This window comes from Melanerpes formicivorus, unplaced genomic scaffold (genome assembly GCF_026170545.1).
Source record: "Melanerpes formicivorus ecotype bairdi unplaced genomic scaffold, bMelFor1.0.p_v2 SCAF_42, whole genome shotgun sequence".
Lineage (NCBI taxonomy): Eukaryota > Metazoa > Chordata > Aves > Piciformes > Picidae > Melanerpes > Melanerpes formicivorus.
Genome location: NW_027142394.1, coordinates 318,550 through 339,795, shown reverse-complemented (window position 1 = coordinate 339,795; position 21,246 = coordinate 318,550). Strand labels below are relative to the sequence as shown.

Here is a 21,246-nt window from a genome sequence, read left to right as displayed (position 1 = left end):
GTGGTTTGGGTTGGAAGGGACCTTGAAGTGCCAACCCCCTGGCATGGGCAGGGACACCTTTCCCTAGCCCAGGTTGCTCAAGGCCTCATCCAACCTGGCCTTGAACACCAGGGTTGCAGTCTCCACAGCTTCTTGGGCAACTTGTTCCAGTGCCTCACCACCCCCATGGGGAAGAATTGCTTCCTGATGGCCAATCTAAATCTATATTTGAAGCCATCACCCTTTGTCCTGTCCCTCCCCAGCTCTCCTTGAGCTCCTTCAGGCACTGGAAGGCTGCTCTAAGGTCTCCCCAGAGCCTTCTCTTCTCCGGTCTGAACAGCCCCAACTCTCCCAGCCTGTCCCCACAGGGGAGGTTCTCAGCCCTCTAATCATCTTTGTGGCCTCCTCTGAACCTGCCCTAATGGTTCCACATCCTTGTGCTGGAGCATCCAGAGCTGGACACAGGACTCCAGGTGGTGTCTCTCACTTAGTCATCATAAGGGACCCTCAGACTGAATTTGTTGCAGGAATGAGATTGTCTCTAGTGCCACAGAGAGGCTGATGAGTGTGTGGCCAGTAGAACTAGAGAGATGCAGACATGCACAGCACTGTAAGCTAGGAGGTACAGCTGGCTGCATGCCCTGCAGATTGAAGTGCTGTAGTTTATTTTGTGTTTCCTCAGATGTCATAGCCCAGGTGTTAGCTGTCATCCCTGGTGCTCCTTCCTTCCTCTCCTCACACCCCTGGTTTATCAATGTGTGCTTCAAAATTAACTCAGGGAAGAGTGGAAGCCATGTGAAGAAGGAAAAATTGATATAGAATAGAATAAAGAATGGAATGGAATGGAATGGAATGGAATGGAATGGAATAGAATAGAATAGAATAGAATAGAATAGAATAGAATAGAATAGAATAGAATAGAATAGAATAGAATAGAATAGAATAGAATAGAATAGAATAGAATAGAATAGAATAGGTTGGAAGAGACCTTCAAGATCATCGAGTCCAACCTATCACCCAGCACCATCTAATCAACTAAACCATGGCACCAAGTGCCTCAGCCAGTCTCCTCCTAAACACCTCCAGGGGTGGTGACTCCACCACCTCCCTGGGCAGCACATTCCAATGGCCAATCTCTCTTTCTGTGAAGAACTTCCTAACATCCAGCCTAAACCTCCCCTGGTGCAGCTTGAGACTGTGTCCTCTTGTTCTGGTGCTGCTTGCCTGGGAGAAGAGACCAACCCCCACCTGGCTACAACCTCCCTAAAAAAATTCTAGAGAGATTGACTGTGGGAGCTGTGCATGCTTCTGAGCTGCTAACAAACAGGACTGCAGGCACTTCATTCCTCTGCTGTGTGTGGAGGGCAGAGTTTACTCCACTTCTAAGCAGCTGCTTTTAAGCCTGGGCCCAGCCTCGTGATAATTTACCAGGAGGACATCATCATCTTTGGACCTTTGCCTATAGATTTATTCAGAGTAAAAGGCAGAAGGACCCTTCTGAACAATCTCGAGGGTGAGCAAGAGAAAAGAGTTACTTATAAACTGTTACAAATTGGTGCTGGGTAATGGCTGGAGTGTTGATCAGACAATATAAGAGGGCCCCCAGTGGCTACCGACTTAACAGCTGCATGTAAGTCAGGCAGCGAGCATTTGCTTGTAGCTGCTCTGGTTTTGTTTTTATTGAAGAGCAAGAAGCATAAACATGGGACAGGCAGTCTAGAGGCTGCTTTAAGGGCTGCACTTGTTTCGAGTGTGTATTGAAATGTCAGGGCCTTCCGTGGAGTGAACAAGTTGGGCGTTGAGTTGGGAGCGCTAATTGGGCCAGGTCACCCCAAGCAGTGCCTCAGGTGGAGGGGTGGGTGAGGGGATCTCTCCTGCCCACATGTGTTACTCAGCAACCCCACAGTGTGGGTAGCTGGTGCAAAGACAGAGGCTCCCCAAAAGTGAGAACATGCTCAGCACGAAGGCAAATGCTGTTTGCTTTTGCAGCTGGTTATCAAGCTAGCTCCTGAGGTAATGGGCTGCACCTCAATTAAAATCTACCTGCCCCCTCCCCTGAAACATTAAATATTTGTGTAAATATTAAACATTTAGAAGAATATCAAATACATTTGCTTGCAATTGAACTGTGTTTACATTTCCCCACCATCTGAATAAAGATTGCAAGTGGAAAGTAATTTGCTTCTGATGAAATTCTGAGTGCATCAAACTCGTCTGAAGAGGAGGCTGAGGGGGGACAGCTACAGCTCCCTGAAAGGAGGTGGCAGTGAGGTGGGGGTTGGGCTCTTCTCCCTAGTCTCAGGTGATGGAAGGAGAGGAAATGGCCTGAAATTGTGCCAGGGGAGAGTTAGGTTGGAGATGAGGAAAAATTTCCTTGCTCCAAGAGTGGTCAGGGATTGGAAGAGGCTGCCCAGGGAGGTGGTGGAGCCCCCATCCCTGGAGGTGTTGAAGAAACCTGTGGCCATGGCACTGCTGGGCATGGTTTAGTGGCCGTGGTGGTGTTGGGTTGATCACTGGATTAGAACATCTTGGAGGCCTTATCCAACTGAAACAGTGCAGTGGTTCTATGACTATGACTGGAGAAGAGGAGGCTCAGGGGTGACCTCATTGCCCTCTACAACTACCTGAAGGGTGGTTGTAGCCAGGAAGGGGTTGGTCTCTTCTCCCAGGCAACCAGCACCAGAACAAGGGGACACAGTCTCAAGCTGCGCCAGGGGAGGTTTAGACTCGAGGTGAGGAGGAAGTTCTTCACCGAGCGAGTCATTGGAACGGGTTGCCCAGGGAGGTGGTTGAGTCATCAACCCTGGAGGCGTTCAAGGGGAGATTGGACGTGGCACTTGGTGCCATGGTCTAGTCATGAGGTCTGTGTTGATAGGTTGGACTCGATGATCCTCGAGGTCCTTTCCAACCTAAGTGATACTCTGATACTGTGACTCTTTCCGCTACCAGCAGTGGGTAGACCATCCTCACCCGTGTCGCAGGGTCTTAACTGCGCCTAAACTCACATCCTGGCTCTGTCAGGGCAACAGTAAGCAGCAGTTGTGTGCTGTATAGTGAGCACTTTGTCCTTGCCTCCCTGATGGAGTTGCTGGATCCCTAATGCGAAGGACGTGCTGACTTGTTTTACGACGTACCGCAGCAGGGAATGCAGTGCGGAGTTTTCAGTTAGGTTTGGAAGAGTGCAGGCTTTATATTAAAGGTTCATTTCTTTTTCATCGTTCAGCTCACTCATTTGCACTGTAATGTACTTTCCCATTCCTCCTCCTGATAGTTGCTGCATTTCTACCTAGTTTGCAAGCCGTATTTTAAGTCTAAATCCATCCAGCAGCGGGCTGAAATTCCATAGCGTTGCTTATTTCTTCCCTATAACTCTTAATAAAAAATAGGGCTGTGCCAACCTATTATATCCTTAATAGAATATTCTAATGGTTATTAAATCAATTGACTCTGAATCTCACTTTAATAAATGAGTCAGACAGTATTTTCCAATTACTGTCAGCCGCCACCTTTCCAAAGAGCAGATTATTTTGATTGAATTTTTTAAAGCTGTTCAGCACTTTTTTTTTCCTTACTTCTTTTTTTTCCCTTCTTTTTTTTTTCCCTCTCTTTCTTTTTATTTATTTTTTCCCCCTCTCCCTGAGAAGAGCAAAGAGCAGTAGCTCTGTTCTGCAGAGAAGGAGAGCCTCTCGTACCTGACGCTCCGTTCCCCTCCAGATTTATCCCAAGCGAAAGCTGAGAACGTGGCATTTCGCTGCCTTGTTATTTATTAATGGGATCACACTTTGCACTTCCAGAGCACCCTATCAAATTGTTTGCCACACATGAAAAGCAAGACAGGGGCCAGTGTGTGAACAGAGCCCTTTGCATCCTCTTTCTGCTTCTGGCACCTCCGCAAGAGCTGCCACACCCTGGCTCTTCCATGCCGGGGGAGATAAGGCGCTGGCCCTGCTTGGAAATTCTCAGTGGAGAGCAGAGCACAGGGACAAGGCCTTATCCCCTCATCCTTCTGCAGTGCTGTATGACCCCAGCGAGCAGGCAGTTGTGTGCCTGGCTGTGTTATCTTAAACCTTTCCAAAGGCAGCTGGCAGTGATTCTGGGTCTTCTGTGTATTGTGGATAGTCCTGGACTCATCTCCAGCTCCGCCGTCCCACTTGTATTGAAAATCTTAGGGGATACTAATTAGGTCAGCCTATTAAAGGAGAAATTAAAAATTAACACCTCTCCTTTAAAGATGGGTAGTCTGAGAGACACAGCCTGTGCTGCCATGCCCAAGGTGGTAAGAGTAAGTCAGTACTGGAGTTTGGAATGGAACCCAGCACTCCCAGCTCTCTGCCAGTGCTGTACAACCTTCTCTGTCTCCCTTATATTTAAACCACTTTGGCCTCGCATTCCTGAATTCAAGGGCTGGAACCTTGCCCTTTGTTCCAAAGATGTAGCACAGAGCAGGTGATGTGCACAAAGTGGGTGAAGAGGAATGTGAGGGGAAGAGATTGCAACCTGAATAGCCCGACTTGGGGTGGGAAACAGTGATTCTATCAGTTATACAAATGTAGTCACATTTTAAATGTGGTCTTTAGAACTAGGAGACTAAAAAAAACATTTTCTTTTTAAGAGGCAGCTTAGATTCTGCACAAATTGATGTCTCTTTGCCTGGGGAAGTTTCCTATCTGCCCCAGGCAAGTGGGTGAGGGGATTTTTCAAGCCCTGTTTATAAGCCTTTAGGAAAATCAGATTTGCAAGATGCAGGAATCAAAGAGGTTTTGATGTTTGTGGCCAGGAGATCGCCTCGGATCTGGGTGGTATGGGAAACACAATAGGGTCACATCTAGTGGGGTTCAGTTCCTCTTGAACAAGTACAAGTACCGTGTAACTGAAATTAGCTCTCCCTGAACATCAGGGGCACATGCCTTTATTCCTCCTTTTTCCTCATTAGCTAAGGTAATGGGAAGCCTTCTCTGTCTTCTGCAGCTCCATAGAAAAATATTTCTTTTCAGGAAGTCTTTCTGCCCTGGAATGTTTGAAGAGCTCCCCACTCAGTGTTCCCCTGCTCAAGAATGATTAGCATGGTTCATTTACACTTTGCCAACAGTAACTCTGTGATTTGAGAACTGCCATCGATTATCTTCACCTTGACATGTGGAAGGTCCTGAGATGGAGCTCCCTTTGTCCTCATTCCTTTGGCTGTGTGTGTCAGCACAAACAGTTTGATGAAGAAACGTCACCCTGCAGGCTTTCTGGCTCCTGATTACCCATTGTGGGGACTTGCACTGTCTTCACAGGTCTCTGCTGGGTAACGACCTGACTGGGTGAGGAGCTGGATGCAGGAGACAGGATCTGATCATTTGTGGCAGTCTGTACATCCCTCATAATTGATTTGCAAGGTCAAGGAAGAGGAGGCATTGAAATATGACCCTTATTGAGCCCTTCCTTCTCTTTGCAGTTCTCTGTTCTGCAGCTTTGCCCACAGCTGTGCATTGGCTGCTTGTTGGCAGAGCATGGCCTACAGCCTGCCTCACAGGATGTGGCCATCTCTCTTCGATGGGCAGACTGCTGCATGCCAGGCTCATTTCCCTCCTGCTCCCCTTCACAGTGCTTGCATAGACCATACCTGGCTTCTCTCAGCAGCAGCAGAAGCAGGACACACTGTAAGGGTTTGTCAGTGATGGTGGAAAACCCCAAGTCCCAGGCAGCCACAGCAATGTTTCTCTATTGAGGAAATAGTTCACATATAGTTGCTAAGTGGTTGCTAATGTGTCTATGAAGAGTCAGGAAAGATGTCACCTGCCTGATGAGAAGGTGTCACCGACCCCTAATGTGCCCCCAGGAGCCTTCTGCACGAGAGAGTGTGCAGCCAACAGTACCTGACCACCAGTGTGTCTGGCTGCATGGGACATGGACCTCAGCAGCCTGTGCTCCACTGCCTCCATATCTGAGTCTCTCCAGAGAGGCTGTGGTGGCAAACCAGCTGAGATTGGCATGAGTTTTTTCCTGAGTTGGTACTGATGGCTATAAATTGGTAGGGAGCAAGCACAGAATGAAAGGCAGCAAAGTTCTGCTGTCTGATGTGGGTAACAGAGACAGGCACCTCAGTGGCAACGGTCTGTGGGCACAGGGTTGCTGAGACCACTGAGCTTCTCCAGCCAGAGCAGAGCTGCTGCTTCACAGCCCTGAGAGCTCTTCAGCAGGACCACTGGAGGGTGCTTTCATGAGGGACTGGGTGGAGTAGGAAGGGAGGTCAGTGGTTTGTCTTGTGAGCGAGCAGGCAGCACTGGGGCATGTTTGTCCATACCTGTGGCACCACTGTGTTGAGCTAAGACTGACAGGAAGAGAGGAGAGTTAGGCCACCTGCCACTTGAAACAGCAGAAGTGGGGTCCTACATTCCTGTCATAGCTGCTTCATGAAGAACAGAGATTTACCATGGAAGGCAATGGAGACCCCATCTGTGTGGAGATTATGTGAGGCAGATGTTCAGTGAAGAGAGAGCTCCCCAGTTACAGGTTGTTGTCAGGGGAGGAAGTTTTGCAGTCAGTATTTTTACCTGTTTTCACCAAAGGAGATACCACACCAATCTGCCCTTCTCAGGCTTCAATCCAGTGCCCCTTGTCCTATAGTGACAGGACTGCAAGCCTTTGTAGAAAGTCCCTTCTAGCTTTCTTGTAGCCTCTTCAAGTGCTGGAAGGCTGCTCTAAGGTCTCTCCAGAGTCTTCTGTCTCCAGGCTGAACAGCCCCAACTCTTTCAGCCTGACTCCATATGGGAGGTTCTGCAACTCTCTGATCATCTTTGTGCCCTCCTTTGGAGCCTCTCCAGCAGCTCCAGGTCCTTCTTGTGCTGGGGGCCCCAGAGCTGGAGGCAGTGCTGCAGGTGGGGTCTGAGCAGAGCAGAGGGGCAGAATCCCCTCCCTGTGCTGCTGTTCTCCCTGCTGTGGATGCAGCTCAGCACACAGCTGGCTCTGGGCTGCCAGCAACCATTGCAGGTTCATGTTGAGTTTTTCATCAACTGGTATCCCAAGTCCTTCTCCTCCAGACTGCTCTTGAGCCACTCCTCAGTGAGCCTTGATTTATGCTTGGGCCTGCCCTGAGCTGCTCTCTGCTCTCACCCTCTACAGCAGCTGCGTGATCTTGGGTCAGGATGGTCACTGATCACCGCACGCAGCCCTGTGTGGCAGGGGGTGGGCAGCGTTTAGGTGTTTGGGGTGGGCAGGACACTCTCCTAAATCACTCCTTTTCCACCTGAGCAATGGCAGGGAGCTGTGCCAGTCTCCAGGCATTTCATTCCCTCCTGGATTTTGCTAATCAGATACAGTATTTACCTGAAGATCAATGCACCTGGTGTAGCACACCAGTGACATACAGAAGGACCTTTTCTAAGCGGCGCTGTGGGAATTGAGGCCTCTGCAGCAGGGCTGGAAGCCACTTCTTACCTAGCAACTGTTTCTAAGTAGGACAGCCGTTGACTGCCCTCATGGCAGAGTGGATGAATCCTGCAGCACCCTCAGGAAGGGAACCTGGTGCCAGGCACCAGCCGGCCTTCAGAGGACAATGGGAGGAAGCGGAGGAACAAGCGGCAGGGAGTGGGAAGGGTTTTAAAGCCACAGGATGTTGACGGGAAAGCTGCGTCAGGAGGTGCACAGGGACCTTCCTGGGCTGTTAAGAGGAGAAATGCAAATAAAGGGGGGGAAAAAAAATCCTGGATTGTCAGAAAGGGAGCTGGGAAATCCTGTGGCTTGTAAAAGGTTTTGCTTATGCCCCTGGGACTGGAAACGTGGAGCAGGAGTGCTGGGAGGGTCCCAACAGCCCTCCTGTCTCATGCTGGTTACGAGAAGCTCCACATCAGCCAGAGTGCCCCAAATGGGATGCACTCACAGCTCTTACCCCTGGTAGACAGGATGATCAGCCTTACTGGTCAGCCTCACATCCCTCATACTGGAACAGGCTCCCCAGAGAGGTTGTGGAGTCTCCTCTGGAGACTTTCAAGACCCATCTGGATGTGTTCCTGTGTGACCTACCCTAGGTGATCCTGCTTTTGCAGGGGGTGGGACTCAATCATAGCATCATGGTATCAGTCAGGGTTGGAAGGGACCACAAGGATCATCTAGTTCCAACCCCCCTGCCATGGGCAGGGACACCCCACACTAGATCAGGCTGGCCAGGGCCTCAGCCAGCCTGGGCTTAAACACCCCCAGGGACAGCACCCCAACCACCTCTCTGGACAACCCACTCCAGTGATCTCCAGAGGTCACTTACAACCCCTACCATTCTGTGATTCTATGATGCTGTGTGCAGATGTACTTGGTGGTGATCAAGTGGCTCTGCTAAGAGGTGGTGCCTCAGGTGCTACTCATCATTTCCTGATGAAGTCTAATGCATTCTACTTGCTGCTGGCTCTATGTGGAAGATCTGTGCTGGTGTGCACAATTAAGCTTTGTACACTCTGAAACCTTCAGGTAGGAGAACACTTCAGCAGCTGTAGGTGCTGAGGGACCTCCTGAGCTTAGGAAAACAAAACATCTCTTCAGCTGCTAGGTTGTGTTGGACTTGCTCTTTGAGAAGAGCTGTGTTGAATTTCACTTTTCCATTGATTTCTCTTGCAGATGAAGGACTGAACCATGAATGCAAACTCTGCAATCAGACATTCGACTCTCCTGCCAAACTTCAGTGCCACCTGATAGAGCACAGCTTTGAAGGCATGGGGGGCACCTTCAAATGTCCAGTGTGCTTTACAGGTAGGAGGCCATTGCTGCTTGTCCCAGTCACACTGACTCTTGCAGAACTCCACTTACAGCTGTGTCACACATGCTGGCTTTAGGTCAGTTTTAGGAGGGAACAGTACATTTGTGCTCATTAGTAAAGTTAATTAGAAATGCTTTAGGAAGCTAAGCTCACTGGAAGGGCAGGCATCTGTCTGCAAGAACAGTGTTTCAGGCTTTCTGTAATTGCAGAAGTGACAGTCTGATGCAGAATACAGAATTAACCAGGTTGGAAAAGACCTTTGAGATCATCAAGGCCAACCTATCACCCAGCACCATCTGATCAACTACACCATGGCACTGAGTGCCTCATCCAGGCTCTTTTTAAACACCTCCAGTGATGGTGACTCCACCACCTCCCTGGGCAGCACATTCCAATGGCCAGTCCACCGTGTGACATTCATTACCTTCACATTCCAAACTCACCAAGGTTGAAACTCCCCATAAATTTGTGCTTTAGAGCTGCAGATGTTTCACCTCAAATGAAACAACTGGAAGCAGAACCATGCAACCCAGCTAGGCATAGCCTGTGCAGCAACATTCTCTGCTCGGGCAGGAGCTGGTCTGCCTGCACACATTCATTGGCTCGTGGTGAGAAGAAACACCCTTGTAAAGTGCTTTAGAAAGCAATCCATGCTTCCTAGCCACAAGTCAAGTTCTACTCTCCCCTGACACAAGTCCAAGTGTGGAATAATCCTCCCCAAGTCAGTGGTGTTACTCAGTAGTAAAACCCAAGTGAGAAAATAACTTGACCCAGTGGGGCTAAGCACTGCGGTGTTTGGGCCATAATGAGGAACAGAAAAACGCTGTTGTTGGAAATGAAAACACATTAAAAGGATGCCTACAGAGCTGTGAGCTTTTTTAAGGACTTCCTAATAGAACATTTCATACAATGATAACCTAAAACACAAGCGTTAATATGTGGCTTACATGCCCAATTTTGCTTTACAAGATGAAAATCAAAGATAATCACAAACATGACAAAACACACTTCGGGTATTCTGGCATCGATGGCACGCTAATTCTGGAAGCCATTCAAGGTTTCTGTTCTCCATTAATGGGAGTGAAGGATTTTCATTGATAGGCAAATAGCCCCTTTAATACCCTCCTTTTACTTCCCTTTGTTTGGCGGCTCCCCTCCCAGTCAAACCTCAGTGTGTGCACTGCAGAGGACAAGGAGCGCTGAGTTTTTCATCTCTGGGATGGAGTGGCTGGCGATGGTTATTACCTCGCTGCCTTCCGATTGCGCACGGGTCTCTGGCTTGTGCAATTAGAAAAACACAGAGTCCATCTTCACTGCGCAGCTTGGCACAGTCGTGTCTGAGCACGGGGAGAGACGCCCTGAACACTCTGCCCGTTAGCAGGCTGGGATCAGCAATGCTTTCACTGAGGCTTTTTCTTCTTCTTTTAGTTTTAACACTTTTACTACTTTTTTAAATACTTTTACTGTTTTTTTCTTTACTTTCTTTTCCTTTTTCTCTTTATTTTCCTTTTTCTTTTCTTTCCTTTTCCTTTTCCTTTTCCTTTTCCTTTTCCTTTTCCTTTTCCTTTTCCTTTTCCTTTTCCTTTTCCTTTTCCTTTTCCTTTTCCTTTTCCTTTTCCTTTCTCTTTTTATTTTTATTTTCCTTTTTAGTTTCCTTTTTATTTTCCTTTTTTTTTTCTTTTTACCTTTTCCTTTTTGTTTTTTCCTTTTCATTTTCCTTTCCCCTTTCATTTTCCTTTCCCTTTCCCCTTCCTTTTTTCTTTTTCCTTTTCTTTTTTATTTTTCTTTTTATTTTTCTTTTTATTTTTTCCTTTTCCTTTCCTTTTTTCTTTTTCCTTTTCTTTTTTTTTTTTCTTTTTCTTTTTTCTTTTTCTTTTTCTTTTTTCTTTTTCCTCTTCTTTTTCTTTTTCTCTTTTTCTTTTCTATTTTTTTCCTTTTCCATTTCATTTTCCTTTTCCTTTTCATTTTCCTTTCCCTTTCCCTTTCCTTTTTTCCTTTTCCTTTATCTTTTTATTTTTCTTTTTATTTTCCTTTCTAGTTTTCTTTTTTCTTTTTCTCTTTTATTTTTATTTTTCTCTTTTTCTTTTTATTTTTTTCTTTCCCTTTCCCTTTCCCTTTCTTCTTTTTCTTTTTCTTTCTCTTTTTCTTTCTCTTTTTCTTTCTCTTTTTCTTTCTCTTTTTTTCTTGTTTAGTTTTAATACTGATTCCAAAGATTTTTCTTCCACCTTGACTTTGTGTACACATTATGGCATGATCTTTTTGTACTATCATGATCTTCACGTTTAGAGGAGTTGTTACCACACAGTGACAACGTGCTTGTACAATTGTGGTGCCTGGCAAAGCCCTGTGAGGTAATCAGGCCCTCAACCCAACACCACCACGACCATTAAACCATGGCCCAAAGTGCCACATCCAATCCCTTCTTGAACACCTCCAGGGATAGGGACTCCACCACCTCCCTGGGCAGCCTCTTCCAATCCCTGACCACCCTTGCAGCAAAGACATTTTTCCTCATCTCCAACGTACCCCTCCCCTGGCACAATTCCAGGCCATTTCCCTTCATTCTATCACCTGAGACTAGGGAGCAGAGCCCAACCCCCACCTCACTGCAGCCTCCTCTCAGGGAGCTGCAGAGAGCAATGAGGTCTCCCCTCACCCTCCTCTTCTCCACACTAAACACCCCCAGCTCCCTCAGCTGCTCCTCCCCAGCCCTGTTCTCCAGACCCTTCCCCACCTTTGTTGCCCTTTTCTGGACCTCCCCCAGCACCTCGTTTTCTCCAGACCCTTCACCACCTTCTCTGCCCTATACACCCTCATTGCTTATGTAAGGAGAACCCACTGACGGTTCTCCTCACGAGCCAGATCCCTGATAAAACTAATCCTTCAGTTCTGAGCCAGCAGCCTTCTGCAGTGTGTTAAGGAGCGGGGAGGTAAGTCGATTGCAGTCTGTGCGAATCACTTTTTGCTGATGGGGTAAATAGACAGCGAGCATTAATCATAAACAAAGGGCCTTTATTAGCAATATGCCCTTCAATTGTTTCAACATGTCTTGCTAGAATATTAAGCAGGAGGAAAAAAATCACCAATATAAGTTTTATATGGAAAATGGAATCTGATCTTTTCTCCCTCTTTTTCCCCCCCCCCTTTTTTTTTAACGTCAGGGTAATGAGAAATGTGATTAAAATGTATGACTCAGAAGAACAATATTCTGATCTGGGTTTGGGTTTTGGTGGCTTTCCTTTTATTTTTTTTCCTGTTGCTTTGCAATTAGAATAGTTTTAATGATTAGGAGTGGAGTCAAAGTCAAATGCCAGCATCTTTAATAAATCCTTCCCCTGCCTATACCGATTAATATTGTAGATGCAAACTTTTTTAGGTCACAGTGCACCAGGCATCCATCAGAAGTCAGAGCTGCCAACCCAAACACTGCCTCTGGCATATACAATTTAATTATTAATAGTATGTCTCCTAGGTAAACTGTTACACAGTCTTAGGGCCTTGTTTTGTAGTCATTAAAATTGAACATGTTTATATTATTGAAACCCTCGCATTCCGTCTGTAGGCAGAGCTGATCTTAAAGTATCCAAAGAGAATTTACCTGCAGTCCTGTTTCACATTTAGAGACATTGCCCCAGTGTAGCTGTGGGATATAATTTTTAGCATTAACACATTTAAATACAGAGCTGTTTGTTAGATTTCACTTTAGGCACACAAAGTAAACAGCACTTTGGCATCTCTGCTTTGCCGACCTGTTGGTTGCTAGGAAATAAGTTTTGTGTGTGTGTGCAGTAAGCATGGAGGAATCATTCTGCAGAGAAAATGGCATTTTTAGGCACTTTATGTTTCAAATCATAGGTAGGATTGTTAGGGTTGGAAGGGACTTCAAGGGTCATCTAGTTCCAACACCTCACACTGCATCAGGCAGCTCAGAGCCACATCCAGCCTGGCTGCAAAACCCTCCAGGGATGAGGCTTCCACCACCCCCCTGGGCAACCTGTGCCAGTCTCTCACCACCCTCGTGGAGAAGAATTTCTTCTTAACATCCAACCTGAATCCACCCACTTCTGTTTTTGCTCCATTTCCCCCAGTCCTGTCACTACCTGACATCCTAAAAAGTCCCTCCCCAGCTTCATTGTTTGCTCTCTGAGGGTCTTTCAACCTATTTAAGTTCATTTCAGAAGAGGGATCTTGCTTTGTAAATAACTTGTGTTCACTGATACCCATTAGAACAATTAATTTCAGAAGAAGGATCACACTTTGGAGGTAACTTGTGTTCACTGATACCCTTTGGAGCTAGGGTGCCACGTGAAATCAGAATGATTTCACCTCTTGGAATCTCTGAGTCAGGGGGAAGTTGTTTATCTGAACGTCTTCACCTGCAATATGAAATAATGCAAAGCTTGTTGTTTGTTTAACATTGCAGTGTTTGTCCAAGCAAACAAGTTGCAGCAGCATATTTTCTCAGCCCATGGACAAGAGGACAAGATCTATGACTGCACACAGTGCCCACAGAAGTTCTTCTTCCAAACAGAGCTGCAGGTACCACACTTGGCACTTGGGGGTTATAATTGCATTGTGTATTTGATGGCTGGGTTCAGAGCTTCATTTGCCATGACCTCCTCTGATACTTTCTCATCATCAGGATGGGAATGAGAGGAGGACAAGAGAAATGAATGGAATGGAATGGAATGGAATGGGATGGGATGGGATGGGATGGAATGGAATGGAATGGAATAGAATAGAATAGAATAGAATAGAATAGAATAGAATAGAATAGAATAGAATAGAATAGAATAGAATAGAATAGAATAGAATAGAATAGAATAGAATAGAATAGAATAGAATAATGGAATGGAATGGAATGGAATGGAATAGAATAGAATAGAATAGAATAGAATAGAATAGAATAGAATAGAATAGAATAGAATAGAATAGAATAGAATCAATAGAATAGAGCTGATTCAACCCATGCTGCTTCTAAAAGGGGGGTGGCAGAAAGCCACTTGCTACAGACCTGAATTTCAGGAGCCACCTTTGTGTTCTTGCTCTGTAGGTTGTTGCAGCTCAAGATATTCTTGAGAGAAATAGGCATCCTGGGGTTTTTTTTTCTGTTTGGGATCTATAAAACATTTACTGAAGCAGTGAAATGGAAAATAAGAGTATCCTTTTGTCTCTAAATGTGAGAAACTAAGCACTGAAGTAAGAGTGTAGGGGAGGGGGGAAGTAGACACAATTTATCTTGGTTTACCTGCTGGCCATTTCTCATAAATACTAACCTGGTGAGGAAAAAAGTTAAAGGGTCAGAGCTCTCTTGTGTGCTGTTGTCAGACTTGTGATGATACTGGTCACTAGTGGTAAACAAGAGGACAGAGAGGGAGAAATAAATGTTGGACAAGAGCTGAAAACAATTTTGGATAAAAGGACTGTTGACTCTGTATTTAAACATTCTGCACTGCTTGGCTTGCAGTGGGAAGTGTTGTTGTGTTATTCCTGACTTTGAGGCAGCAGCACAAGCGTGTTTCCCAGTTGAAGTATTGGGATAGGCTGATGGAGGGGAAATTTCAGGGTCTCTGGTGGTCTGCAGAGATAGAACAAGGAGAAGTATTTGTACAGTGAGGCCTTTCCCACACTGTCTGCCACGTGACTTTCATTGGGAATGAAGGCATTTTTCAGCACTTCAGGTTTTTCAGTAGCTTTTTAAGCCTGGGCCCCCATCTGGACCCATTTGATCTACAGCCAGCTGAACGTGAGCCAGTGTGTGCCCAGGTGGCTAAGAACGTCAATAGCAAACCAGCAGGACGAGGGATGATACTGTCCCCCTTGACTCAACACTGGTGACTGGCCACACCTTGAGTCCTGGGTTCAGTTTTGGGCCTCCTCCTTCCAAGAATGACATTAAGGAGCTGGAGCTTGTCCAGAGAAGGTCAACAAAGCTGCTGAAGAGACCCAGGCACAGACTAAATGTGGTCGACCAGGTATTGCATGCAAGCTCTGGCCCAGTGTGGAAGGGACAAGCAGAGAGCCTCTCAGACCTAGTGATGGACAGAAAGAGTCAGAGCTGAGTTTTGAAGTCAGAGAATGGTCTGGGTTGTTTAGAATGCTATTGGACTTGTCAAAAAAAATATAAAGGAGAAACTGAGTGGAATGAGGAAAGGCCAGAAACTAATTTAGTTGTGTGTATTTCTTTGCCAGCATGGGTTTTGTGGGATCCTTTTCTTTTGATGTTTTTGGTCAAAATCCTTGGTTTGGCTTTGTTGTGGTTTTGGGTTTCTTTATTTTCCTCTCCAAATGTTTCCAATAAGGTGAAAATGGTTTTTCAGCAAAAAAATTATATATAAATATTTAAATGCTTTGGGCTTACTGGTATTGAGAAATCCTCTCTTTTGTCACTGATTAATCAAAATGAAGAAGTGGGAAGAAGTAGAGCCATCAGCAATTTCTGGAAAGAGAAAGGAGAGATTTTGAAGGAGGAAAGGGGAAAGGGGAAGGAAAGGGGAAGGAAAGGGGAAGGAAAGGGGAAGGAAAGGGGAAGGAAAGGGGAAGGAAAGGGGAAGGAAAGGGGAAGGAAAGGGGAAGGAAAGGGGAAGGAAAGGGGAAGGAAAGGGGAAGGAAAGGGGAAGGAAAGGGGAAGGAAAGGGGAAGGAAAGGGGAAGGAAAGGGGAAGGAAAGGGGAAGGAAAGGGGAAGGAAAGGGGAAGGAAAGGGGAAGGAAAGGGGAAGGAAAGGGGAAGGAAAGGGGAAGGAAAGGGGAAGGAAAGGGGAAGGAAAGGGAAGGAAAGGAAAGGAAAGGAAAGGAAAGGAAAGGAAAGGAAAGGAAAGGAAAGGAAAGGAAAGGAAAGGAAAGGAAAGGAAAGGAAAGGAAAGGAAAGGAAAGGAAAGGAAAGGAAAGGAAAGGAAAGGAAAGGAAAGGAAAGGAAAGGGAAAAAAGGAAAGGAAAAGGAAAGGGAAAAAAGGAAAGGAAAATGAAAGGGGAAAAAGGAAAGGAAAAGGAAAGGGAAAAAAAGGAAAGGGAAAAAAGGAAAGGAAAAGGAAAGGGGGAAAAGAAAGGAAAAGAAAAAGGAAAAAAGGAAAGGGAAAGCAATTAAAACCTGAGGAAAAGATAAGGTGCAGGTATGCAAAAGATGTGAGTGGAGAGAAAGAAACAGGACCAAGAGGCTAGGAATTAGTCTGAACAGCAGAATTCAGACTGGACTGTAAAAAGGCAGAGCAGGTAACTGGATTCTGAAGGTGGAAAACACCCCAAGATGCAGATGTGGCTGCCACGTGTATGGTCACCTCCTCACTGCTCTGTCCCTGGGAGCTACCCTTTTGTTTCAACACACATGGAGTCTTAAGCAGCTACCTTCAGCTTGCTTTCTTATTGTAGTAAAAGCACATGTTTTCCCACTCTAAATTCATCCCTTCCCTAGACTGAGGGCAAGATTTTACTCTCTCCATCAAAGCCAGACTGGATGATGCCTTGAGCAAGCTGGTCTAGTAGCAGGTGGCCCTTCCCATGGCAGGGGGGTTGGAACTAGGTGATCTTTAAGGTCCCCAGTCTGTGTATTCTGTGATTAAAGCTTCAGCATAACTGAGGCACCTGGTTTCCTAGTGAAGGGCACAAAAGGAGGTTGCTACAGAGAGGAGTTGTGCTGTGCGCTGGCTGGGTGACAGTCGGTGTGCTGGTTGCTGCACGCTGCAGAAGGCTCTGAGTAGACCACATCTTCATACCTTTAGAGGCAGCCTCTCTCTGGCTTATCTGCACTTGCAAAAAGGGAAAGGGATTAATTTTCTTGGTTCACTTAATACATTGTTTATTATTTTAATTAACTTGGGCAGCCCCACCCTAGGTGAGAATGCATCCTGCTTAAGAATGTGCAGTGCCATCATGCCGTTTGCATCTATTTGTTGGCATCCCTGGCTTTCTGCTCTTACCTCCAGTTACCGACCCAGGCTGCTGAAAGGGCAGCAAAGCACTTAGAGCAGTAGGGACTGACCTTTGGAGTCTGCTTTTGCTGAAAATACATTGATCTGGAGCCTGCTCTCATTCAAAACCCATTCCAGGAGACATGGCTTTGTTCAGGCTATCTACCAGCCGAAGCGGTGGAATCTTTGGCAGCTAGCCTCCAGGTTCTGTTTCTCTATCCTTTCACATTACTGTGGCTTGTGTTGAGGCTTGCAGCAAGTGTATTTATTCCCTCTTATCAGGAATGGTTCCTTGCTTTTAATTTACACATGCATCTGCAGTGCATCTCCCAAGCACAGGAGATGCTAATCACCCCAGATTAGAAGCCACGGACAGCACTCCGTGGCTGCAGGGCAAAGTAAGAACATGAACAAAGTAGAGCAGAGCAGAACTCAACAGCATAGAAGCCCTATCCACATGTCTAGCACTGCTCATAATTAAAGGGAATTAATTCAGAGATACAGAAAATAAATGCTTAGCTTGGTGTTTTGCCTGCTGTGAGCCTTTGCTTGCATTTTCTATTTCATAGAATCACAGAATTGTCAGGGTTGGAAGGGACCTCAAGGATAATCCAGTTCCAATCCCCCTGCCATGGGCAGGGACACCTCACACTGGATCAGGTTGCTCCAGAGCCACGTCCAGCCTGGCCTTCAAAACTCCTGTTCTGGGGAGAGTAGCTATAGGCATGTAAGAATCCCCACGTGCCACACTCATCTCGCCTTGGGGAAGTTACCATCCCCTCAGTACCAATCTTCTCAATGCAAAACCCAAGTTAGACTCTCTGTAGAGGTTTCCATGATTTCACTCCAGACCCCTGTTGTGAACTCAAGGCAAAGGGCAATGTTCTGGTGCAAACAGAATATAAACAACCAGTCCTGGAAATCAGACCTGCAGTGCACTACTGTTTGCTGGGACTTGCTCTTTGTTTTAAGATCCTCTCCTTGGCTCATCCTTCTCCCATGTTTCCTTTAAATGGCTTTTCTGCTCCTTCACCAGCTGTAAATTTTGTGGGATGCTGCCTCCATAGAAAGGAAGCCAATGGAAACCTTCTGTAGCAGTTAGAAGTGGATGCTTTAAGGGTGTTCTGAGTTGTGAATTTCCATATTTAACACGTTCAGAAGGCTGTGTGGTGTGTTTATGCTTCTGAAATGGGCTTGAAAAAGTCTGCCCCACACAAATGCTTCATATGGAAAGCTTTTAATATGGCATGCTTGCTAAAATAAGGGCCCCTCAGAAGTAGGCTAATATCAGTATTTAAAATCAGAAATCATAGAATCATAGAATGAACTAGGCTGGAAGAGACCTTAGAGATCATCTAATCCAACCTCCCTGCCATGGGCCTGGCTCAACTAGCCCAGGTTGCTCAAGGCCACATCCAACCTGGCCTTGAACATCTCCAGGGAGGGAGCATCCACAACTTCTCTGGACAATCCATTCCATTGAGGTGTCAGATAAAGAAGCTGCAAGGTAGATTTACTTATGGGATGCCCACATGCCTCCCAAAAGTTGAAACTCTTCTACCTTACCACCTGGAGTATGACCAGCTCTGAGCTGTACAAGATGGTCAGGCATTGCCCAGGGATGTGGTGGAGTCCCCATCCCTGGAGGTGTTCAAGAAATGTGTGGCCATGGCACTTGGGGACGTGGTTTAATGGCCATGGTGGTGTTGGGTTGACAGCTGGACTCAGTGATCTTGGAGGTCTTTTCCAATGGAAACAATTCCATGAGTCTATAAACTGGCTATAACTAAAACAGTCTTCATCATCATCCATAGTGCTGAACTTAATAAGGAAGTGAAGAGACTCATCACTAATTTAACTTAATATTGAAGTTTCATTAACATGTTGTCAAGTCATTTATGCCTATTAAAGTTTCCCTGTCTTGTCCTCATGCCATTTCTACTGCCTGTTTTTCCTTAGTCTTTGGGCTTGGGCAATGTATTTCCCTTACCTCTGATGAGGAGTAGCCATTTGTTTCCTATTTCCAGTCCTAATGTTACTTCCATAGTCAACACAATTCACTGTGGTTGTGGGGAGCAAGGCGACACTCTTGTGGGGTGTTACCCGGGCTGGCTGAGTCAGAGAGGTCCCAATGTCCAGTAGAATTGCTGGATAATTAATTGTCCAGGTTTTATCAGTGTTTTATCAGTGGTGATAGTTAACTGTGAGTATAATACTAGCACAGGTTACATGACCTCTCAGGACCATTTTGCACAGTACAAGAGCCATGTCCCTTTTTGGTGAGTTACAGCATTTACTTAATATTTTGTGGCTAATAATCAGGTACTCCTGGGGTAGTTGAATGTCCCTACTTTGCAGACAGGAAAACTAGGGCAAGAAATAATTGGATCAGCAGTTGCTTCCAATCCTGTTCAAAAGGGACCTGGCCTCAGTGATTCACGCCCTTGCTGCTTCCCGTCTGGACTCCATCAGCACAGAATACCTGGGCATGAAGCCATCAGCCTGTAGGATGTTCCAGTGAATACAGAGAGCTGCAGCACTGCTCCTCAGCAGCAAAAGAGACCAGGAGCATATTCAACCTGCTCTCTTTCTCCCTACACTACCTGCCTACCTTTGTCCAGTTCTGCTCTAAGCCTCAATCCTGAACATTCTAGGTGTCCTGTGTCCATCACACCACACATCACTTGAGAATCCGGTGACAATGTGGTGGCTGACAGCTCTGCTTTGTGGGTGTTTTTATCAAAGGGAGGAAATGTGTTTGGACAGGAGCTAAGACTTCCTCACAGACTGGCTGGGAGTGTGAAACAGGCTTCCACAGCAGTTAAGTGTCACCACAGGCATCCTCAAGACACTTACCTACAAGTACACTAGTCTACACTTACAAGAGTAGGGTGCACCTAAAGATGCCAAAGGTTTCCTTCTCTCATATAAACATCTACCTACATGTAGATCTCTAAACCTTCCCCCAGGCCCCAACCCACAACAACAGAGCTTCTCTAAAATGAAACAACACAGTTCCTTCCCCAGGGAAGGGATGAAAGAAAGAAGGAAGCACTCACAGCAGATGTTTCTCATGTCACTTAAAAGAGCAGGAGAACCTTTCCCAGTTCCCAGTGCAAGCAGCTGAAAACAAAACAAGGCAGGGGCAGCACAGAAGAGTCTCCAAAAGTTTTGTGTAGCTTCATGAAATCATTGAATTGTTTCAGTTGGAAAAGACCCCCTAAGATCATTGAGTCTCAGTGTCATGTGTGTCCCTCTCCTGATGTCCATTTTTGTGCTCTAAAGTTAGCACTGCTGGAACTAATCTTCCACTTTTCTTCCTCATTCCTCAAAGGGTTAAGTTTTCTAAAGACCTCTGCATGATAGAGTGCTCCTTGCTCAACATTTTAAAACAGCCTTTAAAGCACTCATGACCTGAGCTGGAGCCAAACTAAGCAAGCTCTAGGCTATTTGAAGAACTAAAAGACTCAACTAAGACCTTTATTGGAGACAGTAGCAGCGCTGGGATTCAAACACTGTATCCTCTCATTTGGGGGGTCAGCCGGAGAAAAACTGCTCATTAACCTGGGTTGAGGTTGTGTCCTTGTGGCAAAAGTCTACTGGGAACAGCTGGGAAAGGGCTTGGTGTGGGAAGAGCATCATCCATGGCACCACTACCTCCACAGAGGATTGTTTGGCCAAGGCCCCACAGCAGTGGAATCTATTTATCAAGTAGGTCCCATGGCAAGCATGGCAGCAGGGGGAGGCTGTGAATAATTTATAACTCTTTACACAAAGATAGGATGAAACTTTCAAAGCTGCAGGTGAAGTGAGCTTTTCAAGGGTGTTTTCTTCACACAAAGGCCTCAAAACAATCTTTATGTGCTGTTGGAGATTAGTTCTGGCGTTTCTAGGTGCCCACACTCTTGGGGTGGAACAGAGAAGTTGGCTTTCCTGGGCCCCAAAGGCCAGGAGCCAGCAGGGAATAACTTTGTCAGCTCTTCTTAAAAAGAAGCCTACCTGAAATCCAATTAACAGTCAAAGCTTTAGGCCAGCATTTTCCCAACTGAATGGCTTATTTCTGAGAGGGTGCTGAGCACATCAGGCCAGTGGAAGGTGCTGGTGCTGAGTTACATCAGGAAATTAGGTCATAAATGCCTGAAGTTCGGAACCTTGATAAAAGCATAGGTGCTGAGCAGCCATAGCCTCATTTAAAGGTTCCAGCAAAACACTTTTGATGCCTAAATACAGACACAGTCAGTAATGGTGGCCTCAGTCCTCAGCAGGCAGTCAGGTTGCTTTTGTCAGAACAAATGCCTAGGAGCCAAAGGTCAGGGACTAACTTGCTCCACTGAACCATGTGTGCTCTCCCATCTCCTGAGCGAGGATGCTGGTGAGAATATGTGTGCAGAGATAGCTGGGTTGTAATTAATGCTTGTGTTTTGAGGGAGCTAAACAGAGCTGCATGCTTTGCAAGGATTACTTGTCTGGGTGGGGTTTTCCTGAGCCCTTACTGTCTTTCTGTTTCAGATGTGTCTTAGAATCATAGAATCATTTTGGTTGGAATCATAAAAGAATCATAAAGGGTGGAGCTTTAAGATCATTGAGTCCAACCATTCTCTAACTCTGCCTGAAGTCTGTTGTGAAATGATG

At 46.0% G+C, this 21,246-nt stretch overlaps 1 protein-coding gene across 10 annotated transcripts in view; it reads left to right on the top strand.

Annotated features, from left to right (window-relative positions):
* Window positions 1-21,246, top strand: part of ZNF521 (zinc finger protein 521) — a 339,396-nt gene that overhangs the window by 284,243 nt on the left and 33,907 nt on the right. For all 10 annotated transcript variants that reach the window (XM_068158732.1, XM_068158724.1, XM_068158727.1 and 7 more), the window contains 2 exons: window positions 8,572-8,703; window positions 13,134-13,249. In XM_068158732.1, the coding sequence (XP_068014833.1) occupies window positions 8,572-8,703; window positions 13,134-13,249 (248 nt within the window). The remainder of the gene's footprint in view (window positions 1-8,571; window positions 8,704-13,133; window positions 13,250-21,246) is intronic.